The sequence below is a fragment of the Ovis canadensis genome, chromosome 22 (genome assembly GCF_042477335.2).
Source record: "Ovis canadensis isolate MfBH-ARS-UI-01 breed Bighorn chromosome 22, ARS-UI_OviCan_v2, whole genome shotgun sequence".
NCBI lineage: Eukaryota > Metazoa > Chordata > Mammalia > Artiodactyla > Bovidae > Ovis > Ovis canadensis.
The window spans coordinates 39,621,866-39,644,131 of record NC_091266.1 but is presented as its reverse complement, the minus strand read 5'-3'; the positions used below and the strand labels follow the sequence as shown (position 1 = coordinate 39,644,131).

The following is a 22,266-nucleotide window of genomic DNA, read 5'->3' as shown; positions in this document are numbered from 1 at the left end:
CTTTCCTTCTGCCCTTCTCTCCTGGGGAAGAAAGCAGCACATACCATGTGTGTTAAATGAAAACTTGGACACTGTAGGGATAAGTCCGCCCAGGCTGTGTCTGAGCACAGGGCTTTATTCTGCCGCTTGCTCTAGTTGGAGCCTCAGTGTCCCCACCATAAATGGAAGCAGTGACGGGTACCTCCAGGACTGTACGGGGTCCGCTTCACTAGATTTTTGCTTGTGAGGGCAGGCACTATGTCTGGCTCATGCCTGTACCACCCGGGTATATACCAAAAGGCTCCCTGCTTGTTGGATGATTGGAGAGTCCTATGGTAGTGCCTGACGCGTGGTAGTTGCTCTTTGAATGTTAATTTTCTTTCTTTTGTTTTCCCCTGCCTGGTCTTGGGGATGTGATCTGTTAGAGACTCTTGGAAAACCGCAGGCTCTGGAAGGAACAGCTGGGAATTGCAGTGTGTCTTACCTGCTAAGATCAGGTCTTGTCCCCTCTTGCCCAGCTGTGGGTTTGGCATCCGGAAAGGCCACTGTGCTCCATGCCACACTTGAATCACTACCTGAGCAGCTCAGAGAAGAAGTAAACAATCACGTCCCTCTTCCTCAACACTATACCTCTGTCAATGCACCTAAGACCACATGTGCTTTCCTTGCCCCTCTATTATGTCCTGTTAGTGCTGCACACCAAAGCCTTATTCATTTATTCATTTGAACAAATACTCACTGAGTGCCAGGCTGTCTTCTAGGATCTGGGCACACAGCTGTCAACAAAACAGACTAAAATCTCCGCCCGCATGGAACTTCCTTTATAGCAAGGTCTTTCCCACGTGTGGGCAGGCCACAGGGCCTCCCTGACTCTCGGTCTCCTCCTCAGGAACACGGGAATGAGATCTGCCCTCGTGAGGACCATCATGAGGTTCCCAGTGGCCACACTCATGGAGGCCCAGCATGGTTGGCACAGGGGAGCTGCTGGGTCAGGTCACTGTGCCTGAAGCAACCCCAGTGCAGGGAGGCTGGGGAGGCACAGGCTCCCATCTGGCTGGCCACTGCTCCGGAGCCTCCTTATCAGTATTCCCTCACACTCCTGTCGCCCAGGGTTTCTGTCTTTCTTCCCTTGGCTCTAGCCCAGGACTGGCCCTGTCCCCCAGCCCTACTTTCACCTCATCTGTCTGTCTATGTTAAAGGATCACCCCAGTGTCTTCTCTCCATACTGAATGAGGGGCCCAAAAGCAGGGCTTTGCCTGGCCTCACCCTACTTCCCCCCCCCCCCCCACCCCACCGACTCCACTGGACTGGGCCGGGTTAGCAGCAGTCCAGGTGTCCAGGCTGAAAGGTGTGGCATCTGTGCTGGTGCACAGCAGGAAACTGGTCACCTCTGACCCTCGTCCCTCACTGTCCAGCAGCGGGCTCTCACCCCTCCTGAGCGACAAGCTCACAGCTCCCCTCACTTCTGCCTGCATAGTTATCCTCCTGGGGATGCCCACCTCCTCTCGCCTGCCCGAATCCTGCACACCCCTCAGGCCAAACTCCTGCCCCCTCTTCTAAGAAGCCTTTCCACACCCTTCAGCTTATTCTGCTCCTTCCAGGCTCAATTCAGCTTGGCCTAAGGAAGGCCCTGTTAGACCATACCACACCCAACCTCTGGCAGCTCCTAGAGCCACCATACTTGGTCCCCTGACCCTCACCTTGACCAGTCAATTCTTTTTTTTTTTTTAATTCATCATTTTATTTTTAAATATTTATGTATTTTTATTGTTTATTTTGTTGCACTGGGTCTTTAGTTGCGGTATGCAACTAGTTCCCTGACCAGGGATCGAACCTCAGTCCCTGCATTAGGAGTGTGGAGTCTTAGGCACTGCACCATGAGGGAAGTCCCTTGACCAGTCAGTTCTTACCTGTCTCTCAGAAATCAGCTTCAATGAGACTTTCCTAAAACCACCTCCTTTCCTAATCTTCCCAGGTCTGATCAGACTCTGTCAAAGCACCCTATTGTCCTTGGTAGAATGACCAGCTTGTCATTAAATAATTAATGGTGCAGTGAGTACTTAGAGGCTGTGTATACCTGATGAGGCTGAGGTGTGGCTAGTGTGGGGGATGAGGCTGGTGGGGAAAGGCCTTAGATTGTGGAGTTAAGGATTTTGGACTTATGTTGTGGGCAAGAGAAAACCCTTTCAGGGTTCATGCAGAATAACACATTCCCAAGGACCCTGAGACCTAGGGTTTAATGGCCTCCTCCCTTTTTTTTCTTTTTCATTTGGTTGGCTAGTTGTTTAGTTGGTTAACTGCCTAATTAGATGGTTGGTTAGTTGAATTGTTCGCTGGATAGTTGACAGGTTGATTGCTTTGACTGTCTTCTCTCCATCCTAAATGAGGGGCCAAGAAGCAGGGCTTTGGCTGACCTCACCCTTCACCCCCCAACCACTCCACACTGGACTGGGCCGGGTTTATTAGTTGACTATGTGGTTAGTTCATTAATGGAATGGTTGGTTAGTTGATGGGAGGGATGGATGGATAGATGGAGGGAGAGTTGTTTCATTAGTTAGCTGATTAATTTCTTGATTGTTGTCTGGTTGGATGGTGGGTGGGTAGCTGGTGGCTCCTGTTCACTATGTCTTCCCCAGCACAGTCCTCAAGCTCCCCCCGTCACTGTTGGCCCAAGCTGACCTAGCTTTTGGTTTCCCTGCTCCCAGTGTCACCAGGCCTAATGCCCTTTCTTCCCATCTTTCCACAGGCCCTTGTCCGGCTACCACCCCATATTTCACAGTGTGATGAAGTCTTTCGGTTCTTTGAGGCCCGACCGGAGGATGTCAACCCCCCCAAAGAGTAAGTGCTAACTCAAGCCTCTCCTGTGAGGCTAATGCTGAGGCCAGCCTGGAGAGGCTCCAGACGTGGGGACAGAGTAGAGGAAGTGCTGGCCAGGCCAACGGGGCTAAGCATGGACCGAAGGAAGGAAGGAAGAGTCCCCAGACTCCTGCGACCAGGGCTTGTTCCTCGTTTCTCTGACCCCAGACCTGGCAAGGGCGGGTGTCTCTCCATCTGGGGAGCAGGTTTTCGTGCAAACTCTTTCTGGTTCACAGCTTATTGTCAGAAGCAGATGAGATAACAAAATATAAGGTCGTGCCGTTCAGACATGGGATTAGCAGCCATTGCTCTTATTTGTTGACACTACCAAGCGCCCAACTGACATGCAGAACCGGGAGGACATGTGCTGCCCAGGCGAACCTCACCCGCCGAGTAACCCAGCGGTCCTATATTATAGGATCTGGCAACAGATGCTGTAATTATTATCAAAAACAACGAGTGTGCGCAGAGTATTTACCAAATGGCTTTTACCTGTAGCATTTTACAATAGACTTAGGGAGCCTAGGGGCTTCCCTAGTGGCTCAGCAGTAAAGAATTGCCTGCAATGCAGGAGACCTGGGTTTGATCCCTGGATCAGGAAGATCCCCTGGAGTAGGGCAGGGCAACACACTCCAGTATTCTTACCTGGAGAATCCCATGGACAGAGGAGCCTGGCAGGCTACAGTCCACAGAGTTGAAAAGAGACGGATGTGACTGAGCAACTTAGCGTGCACACAAGGTAGCCCAATTTGCAGAGGAGGAAACTGAGGCTCATGAGGTTAGGTGCATTTTCCGGAAGCCATACAGCTAGCTGGGTATGGGACAGGCATGAGACTTGAACTAAAATCTTTTGATTCCTCATGGTTCCGAGATGGTCTATGTTCCATGCTGGGGAGAAATAGGGAACCAAGCGGGTCTTTTTTCTTCTCTGGAAGCAGGATACCCTGGGCCAGGTGGTCAAGATGACCCACTAGGTCATGCTGGAATCTCACACACATGCCCAGACTCCATCCTAGGCCACAGCATCCCCGGGTCCACCTGGCCCCACCACTCCCCAGTTGTGCTGGCCTCTCAGAGCCTCTTGTTCTCCTTCCTCCCATGGGGAGAGAGGAGATGTCCCTCCCCAGGTGGGTTGATCCTTGGAGTCACAGATGATCGTGTGCCCAGGGGGATTGTCACTGGATGGGTGAAGTAGCAGGTGCATTGCCATAAAATCAGCTGACCCTGCCTTCGATTGGTGACCCTACACCCACTCTCCGGCAGTCAGCTAAATAAGTTGGTCTTGTTTCCCCTGTAGACTAATGGCAGGGCCAACATGGCCCTTCTCGGAGTCCTACTCTTTGCAACCCCATGGACTGTAGCCCTCCAGGCTCCTCTCTCCACGGGATTCTCCAGGTAAGAATAATGGAGTGTGTTGCCACGCCCTCCTCCAGGGGATCTTCCCAACCCAGGGATCAAACCTGCGTCTCCTGTAACTCCTGCATTATAGGTGGATTCTTTACCACTGAGCCACCAGGGAAATGGACCAATGGTAGTAGGTTAGCCTTTTGCCCATCCCGGGAAGGCCCTCAAGGAATGGTGGAAACCAGGCTTAGGGAGACAGTTAGGTGTTGGTGAGGCCACAGGCGTGGCTTTGCAGGGCAGGCTGTGGGGTCCATACCCACCACTCAAATCTCTGTGATCTCAGATCATTTGCCCAGCCTCTCTGTGTTTCTATCCCTGAAAAGCAGGAATGCCAGACTCCTGGGGCAGTCCAGGGGCTTACTGAGAGGACACGTGTACTGAGATAACCCGGCCAGTGCTACTGGCCCATTGGATGGGAGGTTGTGGAACAGAATGGAACGTGGCTCCTTGCGCACTCCACCTGTGCAGATCACAGCCTGGCTTTTGCAGGGAGGAGTCATAAAGCAATTTAGTCTCCAAGTTTCCATGGCAACAGGGGTTATCTGCCTCTTCTTGAGGTGGTACCGGCCACCTGGGCCAGTTCACATCTCGTCTGGCAAGAGAGGGCCTGGAAACAGAACGACTCCAGCATGACACAGGCCTGAGGGTCAGGAGGTGGGTTTGGCTGTGGCCCCAGAGTTCCAAAGGTTTCCTCCACCCTGGCCCCTCCCGGCCTCCAGGACCTGCGTAGAGAGACCTGTGTTCCGTGCAGAGTGTAGCTCAGACCCAAGGGCGACCCGTGCTGACGATCTGCCAGCCAAGTGCTTACATCCCTCCCTCTCAGGACTGCATGCACTGTCCCAGACCACCACACACCTCCCCTCCATCCTGAAACATAAACACGGGATCAAGTAACAGCGTATTTTGACTCTGGGGCGACTGTGGAGTGGCTTATCAAATTATCAAAGCCTGTGGATTTAATTGGAATTTTGCAGATAACCCCGGCCTCTTTCAAGTGTGCTGCTGCGGGACCTCAGCGCTCAGGGGGCTGGGGTGGGGGACTGTGGCCCTTTCCCTCTTGTGAGGAAGACAAGGTTGCAAAACAGCCCAGCTCGGTGGGGGAGGTGGGCAACAGGCCCCAGCCCCTCGGCTTTGATCCCAGGCCGCTCGCTGGCTTCCGTGGGTGGAGAGCGGGGCCCACCTCTGGGCTGCCAGCCTTTGCTGTAGACCATGGGCCCCGCACAGAAAGGGGTTTCTTTATAGAGACGTTTGGTGAGCCTGGCACGGGCGGCCATGGTGGTTCTGCCTTCTTATGTGGCTGCTTAAGAATGCAAAGGTTGCTCCAGTGCCCTGCCCTCCTCTCCTCGAACTACTGGCTAGCGGGTCCTTCAGCAGCACTGACCTCTTCCGGAGGGCTCTGACTCAGGCCCCAGATCCTGGCATTATTCTGGACTCACACCCCTGCATCCAACCCGTCACCACATCCTTCAGGCACCACCTTCGGCATACACCCAAACCCTGACCACATCTCACCGTCTCCCCAGCTGCTACCCTGGGGGCAGGGAGGGGCAAGCCTTACCTCCCCTGGATTCTGGCCTGACTGTTCTCTTGTTTCTGCCTTTGCCCTCCATGGTCCATTTTCAACACAGAGGATGGAACAACCACTTAAAAATGTACATCAGATCATGTCCCTCTTCTGTCACTTTCCTCCATGCCTCTGGTGTTGCTCAGAGTCAAGGCCCTTCCGCCTGCTCCCCCCTTGCCCGTGGTGGCACCTGCTGCCTCTGCCAGCTGGCTCTGCTCCAGCCACACCTCCTGCCCCTTCTCACACCCTCCAGCCGTGTTCTGCCATGGGGGCTTCACACTGGCACGCCCCTCCACCTGGAATATTCAGCCCCTCCCCAGGAGAGCCCCCAGCCTGGTCCCACACCTCCTTGCAATATTGACTCAAACAGCTGCCCAGCAAGGCCACTCCTGGCTTTCCTGCCTAAAATCCCCAGCACTGGCTTCCCTGTCCTGACTTCATCTTCCTGCAGGGAACGTATCACTGCCTCCCACACGCCCTGCTCCCTCCCCGCGTTATTGTCAGGCTGGTAGAGCAGGACCGGTCAGATCACGGTATCGCTAGTGCCCAGAGCAGGTGTGCAGGAGACGTGCAGGACAGGTGAGTGGTGTCACTCAGGCTCCGTGTTAGTCCCCCACGGGCGGTAGGCTGTGACGTGACTGCACGGAGAGCTGCCGTGGCTCCCTGGAGGTCACCCAGCTGGCAGGGGGGCTGGCAAGAGAAGCTGGGGGTGCCGTGACCCCCCACTCCTGTGTGGATTCTGGGGCAGCCACGTAGCTGGCTTGGGGTGGGGAGAGGCCCTGGTCGCCAGATCCGGAAGGAGGGGGATAAGGACACCCTCCTAGAATGCAAGGGGATTCAGCTCAGGGCGAGTCCTGGGTGGACTCTGACATCCAGGTGAGCCTGTCCCCAGGCAGGCCACACCCCAGGACCTAAGATGACCCACTGGGCTGTGCACGTGGCCACCCGGGCCTGGGGCCACATCTGCCGGCTCAGCTGTCCCTGGCTTAGCCGTGTTTGAGCACCCAAGACCCCTGTGCTGAGCCAGTGGGCCAGGGAGGCAGGCGTCCTCTGGCCTGGCTTCCCCGGGGAGCCTCCGGGCAGCCAGTCCCTCAGCTCTGATTCCCATGGTGTCAGTGATAGAAACGGGAGTCCAGGCTGCTGGGCTGGACTCCCGACCCAGTCAACCACGTGACCCTGCAAAGGCCTCTTTCTGTTCAAGTTTCAATTCCCATTACTGAAACAGTGAACCTAAGGTTCTCAAAGGGCCTCAAAGGGCCGCCTAGCGGCAATGTCCTCATACTCCAGCGTGTTGCATATCCCTCAGAGAATGGGGGTGAGAGGGGGGCAGCCCTATGAGGCCCGAGGGCCTGAGACCAGCCTTCCCATCTCTCCCACCTCCTGGCCCACAGGCCCCACCCTCATCCTTAGCTGCCCACACAGGGGTACAGCCTGCCGTCCCAGCACCCCCAAGCCCAGGCCCAGCCTCCCCCTCGGCATAGGGCACTCCCGACCCCTCTCCCCACCCACCCCAGCCCCAGTCCTTCTCAGCCCTCAGACATTCCAGGAAGCCCCCTGCTCCCCAGCAAAAGCCCGTAGCCCTTGGCTGTGGCACCAGCACATTGTGGCACATTGTTTATGGTCTCTCCCCGCCACGGGGACCCACATTCTCTGGCTGCCCACTCCCACCCTCTGCAGGGCCTGGCCCCTGGTAAATGTTGACTGAACCCAGGTCAGGACTGATTAACAAGGTGAAGCTTGCACTGCCTGCTGTCCAGGCTGCAGAGTGAGCAGCACTCCCCAACCCTCTGGAGCTGGGAGGTCTGGTTTCCCTGGCCTCTCTGTGCCTCAGTTTCCTTATCTGTCCAGTGTGAGTAACGACAGTGCCTGCCCCCAAGGGCCTTGGGGAGGATGACACATGGAAAGTGCCAGAACAGGCCTGGCACCACCCAAGGCCAGGCTCACCGTTGTCATGGTGGTAGCCCTGGGTCAGGGGGAACTGCAGCAAGAGAATTGCCCCCCACCCCCAGAACAGGTCTGCCACTTGTAGGGGTGAGGCCTCCTCTTGCTCTGACAGTGGTGGCCCTCTGTGCTCAGCCTGAGCCTGTGGGCAGGTGGCATGCACACGTTTGGCCCCCATGTCACAGAGAGAACAGAGGCCAGGGCTGGGGCCCCCTCTTGTCACCTCCCACTCATGGGCCTGCTGCCAGCCCATTGGCCTAGGAGCCCTTAGGAACCCCCATACCCCAGCGGCGCACAGTGGGCTCACACAGTGACTGAGGGTCTTCTGGTCCCTGCCACCCATCTCACTTCTAGGCTTGGTCCTGTCCCCTCAGCCCTTTTTCTACTGCTGAAGCCAGCAAGACCCTGGTTAAATTCTTGAGATTGCATGGGAGGAACAGGGCCTTGCTAAACAGGTTTTTGTTCCTCAGCCCCAGGGCCACAGAGCCACCCTCTGTTGTGGCCTGAAACAATGGCCCAATGTTCGGAGGGACCTTCCGTCCCTGCCCCAGCCTGTCCCAGTGGCTGGCCTCCATCTGGTCCGGGGTCCACCCCCCTGCCACCGCCGCATGTCCCTGGCCCTGCAGGCTGGCAAGGCAGGGAGCCTGTCCTACTTGATCTGGGCCGCGTGCTAGGTTGGGGTCTGGGCCCCAGCCTCGTGAAGGTGGCCCAGGTGCTGAAGTGCAGGGTGCTGAGCGAGGCTTCCAGAGTTGGAGGCCCTGGGCAGAGGACAGAGCCACTCCGGGGCTGCGGTGGTGTGAGTAAAGACCCCAGAAAAGGCCTTGCAGCCTCCGAGGGGGCTTTACCAGCCCTGCCTCAGGACCCAGCAGGAAGATGGAGCATGTGGGTGGCCGAGCAGCCAGGATGTCCCTGTGAATGGGAGGAGCCCCCACTACCTCAATCCTGGTCAAATTCTAGATCAGCCTTGCTTGGGAGCCTGACTCCCGATCTCAGGATCCAGGCTTCCGCTGAGACCACTGTGACCTTCTCCATAGTCAAACCTACCTGCTTGGTGCTAGGAGAAGGAAATAGAAAATGTGTTTATGGAGCATTTGGACTTCCCAGGTGGCGTTAGTGGTAAAGAACCTGCCTGCCAATGCAGGAGACATAAGAGACACAGGTTCGAACCCCGGATTGGGAAGATCCCGTGGAGGTGAACATGGCAGCCCCCTCCAGTATTCTTGCCTGGAGAATCCCTTGGACAGAGGAGCCTGGTGGTACGGTCCATGGGTCACCAAGAGTCAGACATGGCTGAAGCCACTGAGCACACACACCCGGGGCGCTTGGTACGTGCTGAGTCAGGTTACCCTTTTCTTCCCTCCCTTCCTGCTCCCTGGGAGCAAACAGAAGGTCCTGGGGAGAGCCCTGGAGAGCACCTCTTCCTCAGCCTTCACCCCCAGGTGTTCACTGAGCACCTACTACGTGCCAGGGACGAGGCAGGCTGATAAACTCAGGGCTCAAGGCTACCACTAGGCGAAAATTTTGAATTGAGTTAAACTAACTCGGAGACAACAGTCAGAACACCAGCTCTGCCTGTGGCCTTGAATGAGTCCCTTCACCTCTCAGATCTCTGTAAACGAGGCCAGGACCCTCTTGGGACGACAGCCGTGAGGTTCATGGGCTCTGATGCCTTAGGGGTGCCTGGCGTCACAGATGCTCTGTCCACGGGAACTTTTGCTTCTTCTCCCCCTTCCCTCTTCACCCCTCGTGGGTGTGCAGTGGCTGCTCAGAGAAGACTAGAGGACTCCTGCTGAAGGCAGGAGCTGGGCTGGCTTCTCCCGAGCACCTTTTAGCTCCGGGATTTCTCTCCAAGGTTCGTGCCTACCGTGAAGTGAGGCTGCCCCTCCACCACCAGGCCCCCCGTGGCTACCAGGACCTCTGAGGCACCCACGCTCTTGACGCTCCCTAAGGGACGAGTGGCTTAAGGGTTAGAGTGGGTAGTCCACCCACCAGTGCCCAGCTCTGCTGAGTCCTGGTCAGACCCCCAGCAGTGGGACAGCCCCTGTCTGGCTGGGGACACGGGCCACTCTGTCTTCCCGGCCTCTCTGCCACTGGCAGCTGCACAGATAGCCTGTTAATGTTGATGGGTGAGAGGGCCAGCTGGAACGGGACTGTGGGTCCCCAGGAGGCCAGGGGCTGGAACAGCACAGAACTTTGTGTGAGGAGCCCCTGCCCACGCCCCGCCTTTAACCTGGGTGGGCAGGTGGGAGGAAGGGGCCCGCGGGAAGTTGTGTCCAGCCCACTTGAAAGGGGCATCGGCTCTGGGAAACCAGGACTTCTCTGAGGGTGTGTCTGTCATGCTGGGTGGGCGAGCGGGTGGGAGGCCGGCTCTAAACCAGCCAGCTCAGAGCAAGGGCGTGGGAGGTCCACGGCCAGGAGGGGAGGGTGGCTCGGTGGTCAGTCCTGGCACAGGACTTTCAGCTCTCAAAGCCAGGATGGACAGGAGGCGCCGGCTGGGGAAGGGTATCCTGGTATGGGGAGGGGGCGGGGTCCCCGTTGTTTTCTCAGGCTTGTGCTTGCTTTGTTTCCCTGAAACTTCAACCCCAGGAGGGATCTTGTGTGCAGATGCCCAGGCCCCATGTGCCCACTCCTTCTCAAGGTGACGGCACCCTTGGAGGCCCCAGCTGGAGGGGTGCACCCCCCACCAAGCCCCTGAGGTCTGCTTTGCTATTATGTCCTGTGAGGGGGACTCTTGGTGCCCTTGCCTTGCAATTGCTGCCCCTGCATTATAGTCAGCCTCCTGGCCAGCTAGCTGCCCCTCCACAGGGAGTCCGTGGCAGAGCTTAGCCTCGGACCCAGGTCTTCAGCCCTGTAGGCCAGGCAGGAAGCATTGGTTCATTCAAGCATTTTTCATCATCTTCTTGGTGTGAGGCACAAAGCCACGGAAGTGGGCGAGGCCAGGCCCTGCCCCTGGGGAGCCTCGTGGTCTGAGGGGAGAGGCCTGGCTCGCTGCTGTGGGAGGCGGCGGACCGAGCCCAGGAGCCAGGACTGGGGCCATTTCAAGGAACTGAAAGAAAGTCTGTCTGCCTGGACATGAGAGTGTTGGCTTGAGCTGGGCCAGAGGAGATGGGCCTGGGCCACGCAGTGTCCAGCTGGTGATTTGGGGCAATCGTTAACCCCTTCTACGCTTCGGCATCAGATGAGGGGCAGAATGTGGGGGTCTCAGGGATCCCTCCTGGCTCTGACATTGTGTGATCTTATGAAAACCAGTTGGCTATTGTAATAGCCCAAGCATGTAACCACTAGGGTCTGGAGTGGGAGCTAAGAGCTGTGAGAAGGGAAGACAATCACAGTAAGTCAGATGTGAAAGAGGCAGGCATTCTGGAGATCACGTGACCCGCCCCCCTGTCACAGGCCCTGTAAGTTGGGTCTTACGGTAGGTTGGAGTTTAGGCACCTCTGTAACTAGGTCACTTACAGTACCTTCAGTTCAGTTCAGTCCAGTCGCTCAAGTGCCTTAGTTCACGGGATCTGTGTGTGTGTGGCTCCCTCTTGTGGCGGCACTGGATATTACACCAACCCCCATCCAGGCAGGCGTTTTCAGACCCCTGAAGCTGTTCCGGAAGTTTAAGCTTGGTCTACCTTGTTTAACCATCTATGACGCTAGTGGTAAAGAAACCGCCTTCCAATGCAGGAGACGAAAGACAAGTGGGTTCGACCCCTGGGTTGGAAAGTAGGAAATGTCTACCCACTCTAGTATTCTTGCCTGGAGAATCCCATGGACAGAGGAGCCTCGCGGGCTACAGCCCATAGGGTTGCAAAGAGTTGGAAATGACTAAAGCCAAGCAAGCAAGCAATAATCCTGTGAGGTTCATGCCTCCTTTTTGTAGATGAGAAATCTTAAGCTCAGACTGGTTGAGTTATTTCCCAGCCAGTAAGCATCAGAGGCTGAATCCAAATCCTTCCCCACTCCAGGTCTGCCCCCCACAACCACACAGGGGCTGTGGCCATATGACAATTTCCAAATTGCAAGGTGGGACCTTTCATCCAACCATAGGAATGAATAATAGAATCAGCACTCACAGTTGCTGTGGGCACAGGGTGGGGAGCCCCTGAAGGTACAGTTGAGGGCACTTTCCCCACCTGGGGACTCTTTAAGGGGACTCCAGGCTTCTCCCCAAGTGAGAAGCTGCAAGGCTCAGGAGTGCCAGGGCCAGTCCAGCTGTGTCCACTGAAGGCCTCCTGCTGTAGGGTCAGACCTCAGAGGTGGGGTGCTACCCGGCTCCCCTTTCAGGGTGGTCACAGTGAGGCTGGCTCTGGGAGCATCCAAAAAGCAGGTCTCCTTTCCCCCAACCAAACTGAGGCTTGACTTTGACCTTGAGGGCAGTAGCTGTGGCCCTAGTCCCTGACTAAGCCTCTCCAGCCAGCTGCCCAGCTGTCACGTTGTTGTTCAATCGCTCAGTCGTGTCCGACTCTTTGTAACCCCATGTACCACAACATGACAGGCTTTCCTGTCCTTCACCAACTCCTGGAGTTTGCTCAGACTCATGTCCATTGAGTCAGTGATGCCATCCAACCATCTCGTCCCCCTTCCCCTCCTGCCTTCAGTCTTTACCAGCATCAGGGTCTTTTCCAGTGAGTCAGTTCTTCGCATCAGGTGGCCAAAGTATTGGAGCTTCAGCATCAGTCCTTCCAATGAATATTCAGGGTTGATTTCCTTTAGGATTGACTGGTTCAATCTCCTTGCAGTCCAAGGGACTCTCAAGAGTCTTCTTTAGCACCACAGTTTGAAAGCATCAATTTTTTGGCACTCAGCCTTCTTTATGGTCCAACTCCCACATCCATGTATGACTACTAGAAAAACCATAGCTTAAATCCTAAGTCATTGTGAACTCCCAGCCCCCAACCTAGGACACATGGCCAGAGGCTCTCTCTACACAGGCTGTTGGGTGAGGCCCCTCCTGACTCTCCATGCATGCAGCCAGGATGGGAGAGGCTGCTTGGATGTCCCCGGCTGCATCTACAGAGAGGTAGGAGGGGAAGATTGCCCGCAGTCCCAGCCTTCAGAGCCCAGTGTAACACCGACACCCTCTGGCCCGGCCCCCACGTTGCACTGACAGGTTCTGCAGCCCCGAGGGGGGTGTGGCTTGCCTGAGGTCACCCAGAGAAACTGGATTGGCACCAGGGTTTTTGACCCAGAGCCCAGTGTTTTTTCCATCGCTCAGAAACTCCCAGCTGATTTCCAGAGCTTCCTGAGTGCTGGTGCAGAAGGACACCTGGAGGTCCTTGTGGAGACTTAAATCGGGGCCTGGCTGAGGGACAGGGAGGGGGAACCAGCTGCTGGCCCGCTCGGAATAGCTGGAGAAGTGGGAGCTGGGCTGTGGTCAGGTCTGATTTAATTAGGCAGAGGCAGGCTCCTGATTAGAGGAGACTGCGCCTGCCAAGCCAAAGAATTCAAGCTTAAGAGCCAGGAGTGCCCCGGCCCTCACCACAAGCAGGAGAGGGCACCTGGGAAGTCCACAGGGCCCCGCGATGCCAAGGGCAGGCCCCTCGGGATCCAGGGGACACGGGTCACCCCCTTGCTGGCTCATGGCACGTCTGGGTGGAGCCACCACTGTGTGTCGGGTGCCAGGCAGGAATCGTGGTGGGCAGGTGGGGAGGAGGGCAGAGAGAGATGGAGGTCTTGGTTCTGAATCCTCCAGTAGCAGATCTGAGGAGAGGACTGAGCCCAGGGAGCTTATTTGGGAGAAGAGACCAGTGAGGGAGTGAGGAGAGGCGGGAGAGGCCAAGCAGCTGCAAATGAAGCATCGTCCCAGCTGCGCTGGGGGCGACCCGGTGCTGGGACCCACTGCCCTGCCTTCCTCAGGCGCTCCTTCCTCCTGTGTGCCCTCCCCCAACCCACCTCCAAACAGCAGAGGACACAGCTTCCCTGAAGGCCTGTGTGCCAACACCCGCATGGTCCTCCCCTGTGCTTAGGAGTTCTTCCGGGAGTGTCCCTGTGGCCTGCCACTGGGAAGGCTTGGTCTCTGTTCCAGCCACAGGCCCCTCCCCCTCCCCCTCCCCCTCCCCTTCTTCCCCTTTCCCCCTCCCCCGCCCCAGCCCCCTCCCCTGCCCCAGCCCCTTCCCCTGCTCCAGCCCACAGCCCTGCCCCAGTCTTTGCATCTGCCCTCAGGTTCTCCTTTAGTCCTCTCCTCCTCAAGAGCCCTCCCTTTCTCCACTTCAGCATCCTTATCCCTTTCTTCAGAGCTCTTAGCCCAGTTTATCACTTGGCTTTATCCTGGATGAGTCCTGTCTTACTCAACACAGCAAGCCCCAGGGCCTGGCACATAATTGTCGTTCAGTCGCCAAGTCATGTCCAGCTCTTGGCGACCCCATGGACTGCAGCACGCCAAGGCTTCCCTGTCCTCCACCGTCTCCAGGACTTAGCTCAAGTCCTGGCACCAAAGAGGCGCTGGCACATTCTTGCTGAGGACAGTGGAGCTGCTGCAGGGAATCAATCACAGGAAAGAGCAGCTGCAGGGAAGGTGGGCGAGCATCGCCCCACCCCGGCCGTGGGCTCCAGGACTGGGCCCTGTGTCACTAAGCACTGAGGTTCTGGAAGCAGAGTGGAGATGACCCGTGACTGTAAGTCTGCTTCAGGCCTGAGGGCCACCCTGGCTAAACACTCAGGAGGGCCTTCGAGGAGGGGCCAGTCCCCTGCAGTCCTCTTCCTAGGAGGGCGGGCCTGGCCAGTACACCTGGGACAGTCATTGAGTATGAGATGGTCAAGCAGGCCGGGTGTTCCCCCTGTTCACACCAGGAGGGCAAGGGGACCTTGGAGAGGGAGTTAGCTAGCCCCCCTACAGGGAGGGGGCACGGAGGTGGACAGGGAAGGCCATCAGAGTGAGCCAGGCCTCCGCCTGGACTTGGATGCTGAGGGAGGGTTCAGAGACAGATTAGGAGGGAGACGTCTGGGCTGAGGGAGGCTTCCAAGCAGGGGCGTTAGGCAGGGGTGGGGGCTTGGGGGGGTGGGGCACAGGAAGACCAGAAGAGGGTGATGGAAAAATAGGAAAGGCTTGGGAGTGAGCCGACTCCCAGTTCAACTCTGAGCTCTGCCACTGGGCTAGCAACGTGAGCTCTTGTGCCTCAGTTTCCCCGTCTGGACAATGGGGGTAATGATAGAACGTTCTTCTTAGAATGGTGCTTGAAATAATGTGTCTGAAGCACATCAGAAGGAAAGTAGTGAAAGTGCTGGTCGCTCAGTCGTGTCCGACTCTTTGAGACGCCATGGACTGTAGCCCACCAGGCTCCTCTGTCCATGGGATCCTCCAGGGGATCTTCCCGACCCAGGGACTGAACCCAGGTCTCCTGCATTGCAGGCAGTTTCTCTCCCGTCTGAGCCACCAAGGAAGCCCAGAGCACGTCAAACTGTGCCCAGATGTTAGTTCTGAGCTCACACGAGACCTTGTTCTCAGGGTTGGGCCCACAGGGGACACGGCAAAGGAGGTGGTGAGATGCTGTGGTCAGGTGGGGGTGGAGATAGACACACTTGCCGGGATGATGCCAGGCCGTCCTTGTCAGCGGACAGAAAATGCACCAGGTCACGAGGGTGGACTCTGCCCATCGAGACTGCTCAAGCCCTCCTGTGTTTTACACAAACTAACACCCACACTTGCTGTGTGTCTGTGTGTGTGTGGTAGTCACTCAGTTGTGTCCAACTCTTTGTGACCCCATGGACTGTAGCCTGCCAGGCTCCTCTGTCCACGGGATTCTAACCCATCTGTAATTATCAGGGAAGACCTCCTGAAGGAAGTGGCATTTTCCACTGGGCTTTACTGGAGGGGAGGGGAAGGAGGGGAGAGCAGAGACTCACGATCTGCCTGCAGGACGACTCAGGATCACAGCACAGCGCTGGCCAGTCCCTCGGAGCCAGCCGGCAGCCCTTAGCCCGGTTGCCAGTTGTCAGGGCTCTGTGCCCACTCACTCAGCAAACGCCAGCGGTGCCCAGCCCTGTGCGAGGCCTGGAGCGACATCACAGCTCCTGCCTCACAGAGCCTACAGTGGAGGGGAGGAAGCAGCGCAGGTATTAATAGCAAGAGCTACAAAGGAAAAGAGAGGGTGCTGTGGGAGGCTGGGCTTGGGGGTGTTGGGAATCAGCACTGGGCCGGGCGCCGGAGGAGGGAAAGGAGGGAAAAGTCAGAGAGGGAGGCAGAGCCCAGGACAGCGTCAGCCCAGCGTCACGGTCCCCTGAACTGAGGAACGCTCCCCCGAGAGGAGCAGCCTCTGTGGAGACTGTCAGTCGGCCCCAGATGCAGCCGGGCCGTCCTGGCACCGCGGAGCCCTGAAGGCTCACTTCAGCCGCAGAGCCTCCAAGAAGCAGCGGGACACGTGGCCTGAGCACCGGACGAGGGGCCATGGGGATCAGAAACCACCGTGCCTCCAAGCCCAGGCGGTCGTGGACGCTCACCACGGGTCACGTTGGGCTTCCTCTTCCTCACGGCTGTGCTCACACCGAGCTGAGGCTGTGATAACAGAGTGTCTAGAACTTGGTGTCCTTTTGGTATTTCTGGCCCTGCGTCTTCGTTTTTCTTTCCTCTTCCCACCTACTCCTAACTATCTTATCTGGCTGAATTTTATAGGTGTCCTTATCAACCACAAGATGCTGAATGGTCTGAGTGCTAGACTAAGGCCACTTGGGCTCGCAGGCTGTGTTACCTTGGGCAAGTGACATGCCCTCTCTGATCCTCCATTCCTCTTCTGTAAAGTGGGAGAAATAAGAGAGCCTACCCACACACAGGAGTGCCACGAGGGTAAGATGAGCTGATGTGTGTCACGAGCTTAGTTTGGTACCTGGCATAATGTGAATGCTTGAAAACACATGGCATTCTTGTCAGCTGTGGTATTAGTGATGATAACAAGAGCAGTAGCAATAATTGTAGTACGCCTCTCCTCCCACCTTTGGAGAGGAAGGCCTCACTCGGGGTGGGGTGGCCTGACCCCCTCCCTCCATCCCCCCTCCCATTTCCCACCATGCCCTGGGGTCCAAGGGCTCCCGCCTGCTCCAGGGCCTCCCGGGACTTGTTGGTGACATCACTACACGCAGAGGCTGGAGGAGGTGGCCCAGGGCTGGCCCGCTGGGAGCTGTCTTGGCTGTCCGGCTGAATGGTGACTCTGCTGTACTGGAGCCAGGCTGACCCAGAGGAGAGAGAGCAGGTTCGGTGCTGACAGGAAGGCTGGTTGGGGGAGAGCTGGAGCGGGAAGCTGGTATGCAAGGCTCCCAGGCTGCCCCTCCCACAGCAAGGAGGACCCAGGCCCGCCTGGAGCCTGGAGCTGGAAGCCTCTGGGCAGAAGTCACGTGGGGCCCAGTCTAGCACCCCGATTTTCTCCGTCAAGGAAACTGAGGCACAGAGAGGGCTGCTGTCCCCCAGGTCTCATGAACCCCACACTGGGTGGTCCAGCTTGGTGTCTTTAATTTTAATTAGATTGCTTAAATGGTAAAGAATCTGCCTGCCATTTGGGAGACCCAGCTTTGATCCCTGGGTTGGGAAAATCCCCTGGAAAAGGACATGGCAACCAACTCCAGCATTCTTGCCTGGAGAATCCCACAGAGCGAGGAGCCTGGCGGGCTACAGTCCATGGGGTCGCAAAGATCTGGACACAACTGAGTGGCTAACACTTTCACTTTTTCAAGGTTAAAATTTTAGTTCTTGGGGAGTCCCCTAGTGGCTAGGCTTATGGGCTTTCAATGCCAGGCCCTGGGTTCAATTCTGGGTCAGGGAACTAGAATCCCATAAACTATATGGCGTGGTCAAAAAATAACAATAATTAGTTCTTGGATCACATCAGGCAGCTCCTAAGAGCTCGACAGCCACAGTGGCCACCATACGGGGCACTGCAGATGCCATTTCCGTCAGTGATCACAGGGAATTCTATCAGGCAGCTCCAGGTAGGGCAGTACTAGGTGTTGGGGGCCAAACTGGGACACTCGTGGCCACTGGAGGTCAAAAATCAGTGGGCTTTCTGGACAAGCCAGCCCTCCCCAGGCCGTGGAAGGTTGTAAGATACTAGAGATGGCTGGAGGGTGCGAGTGGTTACTGTGGGCACAGACAACCCTGAGTCTGTGGCCTTGCTTCCTCGTTGCTAGCCGCGTGGCACCAGGGAAGTTACTTAAGCTGTCTGAGCCTCATCTGTAAAAGGGGCCTAGGGCACCTGCCCCGGGAACAACATCAAGCAGCTGTCAAGGGGCCGGGCGCGTCTGAGGGTGCAGTGTTCACGCGTTTGTGATACAGAGTTCTGGAAAACCTGGGAGACGGTTCTCTCGCTGTCTCAGGTGACCATGCAGGCTCCGAGAGCCCCTGCCCTCCCAGGCTGTGCAGGTGGGCCAGGTGCCTGGGCGAGGCCCGGGGCCCTCCTCGGAGCATTCTTTCCCACAGCGGCTGAGGTAGGAACAGGCACAGCTGGCCCTTGGACGGGCTCCTGGGCCTCCGTGGGAAGCAGGAAGCCATTGGCCCAAGCTCCCAACTTTCCAGCCTCGGCTCCAAATTAGACCAGGGCTGGGGAGTGCGGGGCCCACAGCCAAGGAGCAAGCCGGAGGTGTGCTCAGCAGTGGGCCCCCGGTGTCTGTCATACACACACACACACACACAACGCACACACACAAAAAACAACGCACCTCTGCAGTCAGGGCCATGGCAGCTTGGGGGCTGTCTCTGTCTCCTGAAGAAGTCCCCGTCCTGCCCTCTGAACAGGGAGAACCAGAACCAGATGGCAACCCAGTTCTCAGTCCCAGAGCTGGTGTCGCCGCTGTCCAGGGGAAAGTCTTTTGTTACAAACATCGCCTCTGGGTTCCTTCCTATAAAGTCTGAGCCACTTTCCCTGGCTTGCGGTCCAGCCCCAGCTGCATGTCCTGTCCCCCCAGGCATTCAGCCTCCCAAAGGCCACATGCTCACACACACACACACACACAGAGGATCCCACATCCGTTCCTGTCCCTGCACCTTTGCTCACATCATCCCTTCCACTCCAACTTTCCTTCCTGCCTCTGCTCTTTCTAAATATCTATCTTTCACAGGTAGCTCTACGCTTTCCCCTTCCAGGTAGACCTCCCCACCCACGTCAACCCACTCTGACCTCCCTTTTCTGGGGAAGATCCCCACAGCATGTCCTTTTGACCAGGCTTTGTAGCACCTAATCACAGGGTGACTTGCATGTTTTCTTTTGCTGGGTTTTTGTCTTGTGTCTCCAACTAGATGGTATGGCCTGTCAAGGCAGAACTGTGCTTCCCTCCACTTTTGCTCAGATGCAAGGCTGTGTCTCTAGTAACTCCTCAGTTAAGACACTGGTGGATGAATGGGTGGATGGATGGATGGATGGATGGATGGATGGATGGATGGACAGATAGACACATGCCCTTGGAGAGAGATAGGGAAGGCCTCCAAACATGGAAGACCCTCCTTGCCCTTCTCTCCGGGGATTCCATGGTGGAACCCCATCACAGACTCTGTCACTGTGCTTTCACCATTCCCCACCCTCCCTCTCCTCCACGGACTGCATGCCAGTCCCATCTGGGTGGGACCCCTGGGAGTACGCACACTCTTTGTTTTCCGGGTCCTGAGCTGGCACCACGGACGATAGAGCCAGGCTCCTCCGAAGCCCATGCTGGTGAGGGGCCAGGCAATACTTCCTCCACCCTGGCTGCTGTCCATACTCCAGACCCTGCCCCTCTTGTAAACCCAGGCTGTTGGCCAGGCCCCACACGCCCGATGCCATTCTAAGAGCTTTGTGCGTGATCCCAGGTAATCCCCACAACAACGGCAGATGTAGGCACTAATTTCATCCCTTTTGACAAATGAAGGTACGGAGAGGTTAAGAAACTTGCCTCTGTCACAAATGGTGTCTGAACCAGGCTCAAGCCTGCTCACACTCCTAACCCTCTGCTGGAGGCCTGGAGTCGTCCCTGGGCTGGAGACACGCTCAGGGCCTTTGCCAGAGTGGTAAGTCCAGTCTTCATGAGCAGACAGACAGACAGATGGGGCTTTGTCCTTCTGCTATGGACAGAGCAGCAGCAGAGACCCTCTGGGGTGTTCAAGAGACTAGCACAAGACCTTGGAGGTTTCTGGGTCTGCAGTTGCCTGGCATGGGCCTCTCTGGGACACAGCCTGGGGTTGGGGGGACCTCTTCCCTCCCCAGGAATTCAGCTTTTTCGCCCAGGGCAGGAATTCCGGCTTCTCTGGACTGTCCACATGGCACAATGGGGCCCATTCTCAGAACCCTGGAGCAAACAGGCCCTGCGGAGAAAGGATGGATTCTTGTTGGACACAAGGGCCCTCAGTGCCATGATTTAGACCAGGGCACACATGGGGGCAAAGAACAGATTCATGCCCCCAGCCAACCCCCGTCTGTCATCCCTAGAGGTCGCTGCCCCTTAACACCATTCCGTGCAAGGGCTCTCAAAAGCCAGCACAGAGGCCCAGCTGGGGCTCCATGGGTTAGAAAGCTCCAGTTCTCCAGAGCCTCCTCGCTCGGCCTCTGGAGACACATTTGCTGTCTCCGTGTTTTGGTTTTACAAAGAAGAGTTAACAGCTCCTGAGGACAGTCAGAGAGGCCCCCTTACATGGATGGGGAAACTGAGGGCTTGAGAATTGGCTGGTGTTTCTCAACCTTTTTCTGCCACGGTCAGAAATTTCACATCACAATCCAATACAGACAGACAAGGGGATGAGTAGACAGACATCTGAAGCCAAGGTTCACTGAATCGTATTTCATCTTAGCTCTGGGTGACAAGATCATTTTGCCTCTTCTACCTCAGGGGTCTCCAACCCACCCACCACCCACACCCACCCCCAGGCTGCGCAACAGGAGGTGAGTGGCAGATACACCCCTGCCCCTCCCTGCCTGTTGATGGAAACATTGTTTTCCACAAAACCAGTCCCTGCGGTCCAAAAGTTTGGAGATGGCTGTTTTACCTTTTAAACATGCTGGTGAGGACCCACCTAGTTGGTTTCAGAATTCACTCACGGGTCACAACCTGGCATTCAAAAGTGCCAGTTGGAAGTGTCTTGCCCGGGTTTACTGGCCACAGAAGGGCAGAGCCAGGCCCAGAACCGCCGGGGGTGGGGGTGGGCGGTGGAGAGGGGGTGTGGACATCCAGGCTCAGAGTCTTTGAAGCCTCTCCTGCCCGCCCCCTAGCTGTCCACCTCAGCCTCTTAACAAAAAACCTTCCCCCAGCCAGGCCCTGACCCTATCACCCCTCCATTCTGAAACCTTCCAGATTTCGGAGCAGGACTTCAAAGCCCTACCCTTCCCCGCGCCGGTCTCCGCCTCCCCCTAGCCTGGCCTTTCCCTGCCTGTCCCTCTGCTCCCCAACCCTCCCCAGGGGTTCAGCTCCTCCTCTTCAGAGCTCCCTGTTCCTGCTTGAACTCTCCCCCTCTCTACCCTCCCCATGGATCCAAACTCCTCTGCTCCTCCAAGGCCCAGCTCACAATTTTCTCCTCCAGGAGGCCACCTTGGATGTCCTATAGCCCTGGGATCTCTGTCTTCTCTGCACCTGGTGGGTAACCTCTCCTGTGACTCTCAGCATGGGCTGTCTCAGAATGTTACCTTTCTTACTGTTCTAGGTAGTTTTATTCCCTTAATTTCACCCCATACTCGCAGGCCAGAAGCACAAGTCATGTGTTTCTCCCATGCCCGCTCAGGCCTTCACAAGGCTGCCTCCTGCAGGAGCCACAAAGTGCTTACTGGTTAACAACAGCAGTCAGAACCATTGCTGCACACCTCAAGGGCTCCACATCACTCCCCTAGCCAGGGTTGCGTACCATCACCCCCCGCACCCCCCCACCGTCCCCATGATCCAATGATCCAGGTCCCACCCACGACCCTAGGACCGCTCGGCTCTCAAGGTCGCCGACAGCCATCTGGCAACCTGCGGTTCCCAGCAGCCGCAGCCCTGCAGACAGGCGTCCTGGGCCAAACAGCCAATGTCAGCCAGCAGACGGGGTGAGAACATCAGGCTGGCACTGCGTGCATGTCCTCCTTTGCCAGGGCACTCACTGACAGGAGAAACAGTGCAGGGGGCAGGGCGGGGGAAGGGGCAGTGGGCAGGGAAGGGCACAGCCCTGCAGCACTCAGAATGCCACAGCCGGGGACTCGGCATCCTTCCACACAGCCAGTCCGCCAGACTGGGCTTTCTCTCCTAGCCTCTCCCTTTGTCTCGGGGGCTCTTCCTGGCTTTGCCTCTCACTCCGGGAACCCTCACCGGCAGGATGGCTGCCTCCTTTCTCCATCTCCTCCTTTCTCCTTTCCTGCTTCTCCTGCCTGTGTGTCCTCTCCTTGCACCCCAGTCCCCGGTGGACCTCGACGTGGGGAGCCCTCTGGGTCAGGATGTCAGTGGAGCTTCATGAGCCCTGGCCAGCCACTTAGGCCCTCAGGACCTCAATCTCCTCATCCACAAAACAGATTAACACCACCTCTGCCCACTTCAGAGCTGCTGCTGCTAAGTCACTTCAGTCGTGTCCAACTCTGTGCGACCCCATAGACGGCAGCCCACCAGGCTCTGCCGTCCCTGGG

General features: G+C 56.9%; 1 protein-coding gene across 2 annotated transcripts in view; it reads left to right on the top strand.

The window, feature by feature from the left end:
* SH3PXD2A (SH3 and PX domains 2A) overlaps positions 1 to 22,266 on the top strand; it is a 250,247-nt gene that overhangs the window by 137,636 nt on the left and 90,345 nt on the right. For both annotated transcript variants that reach the window (XM_069567002.1, XM_069567000.1), the window contains exon 5: positions 2,726 to 2,817. In XM_069567002.1, the coding sequence (XP_069423103.1) occupies positions 2,726 to 2,817 (92 nt within the window). The remainder of the gene's footprint in view (positions 1 to 2,725; positions 2,818 to 22,266) is intronic.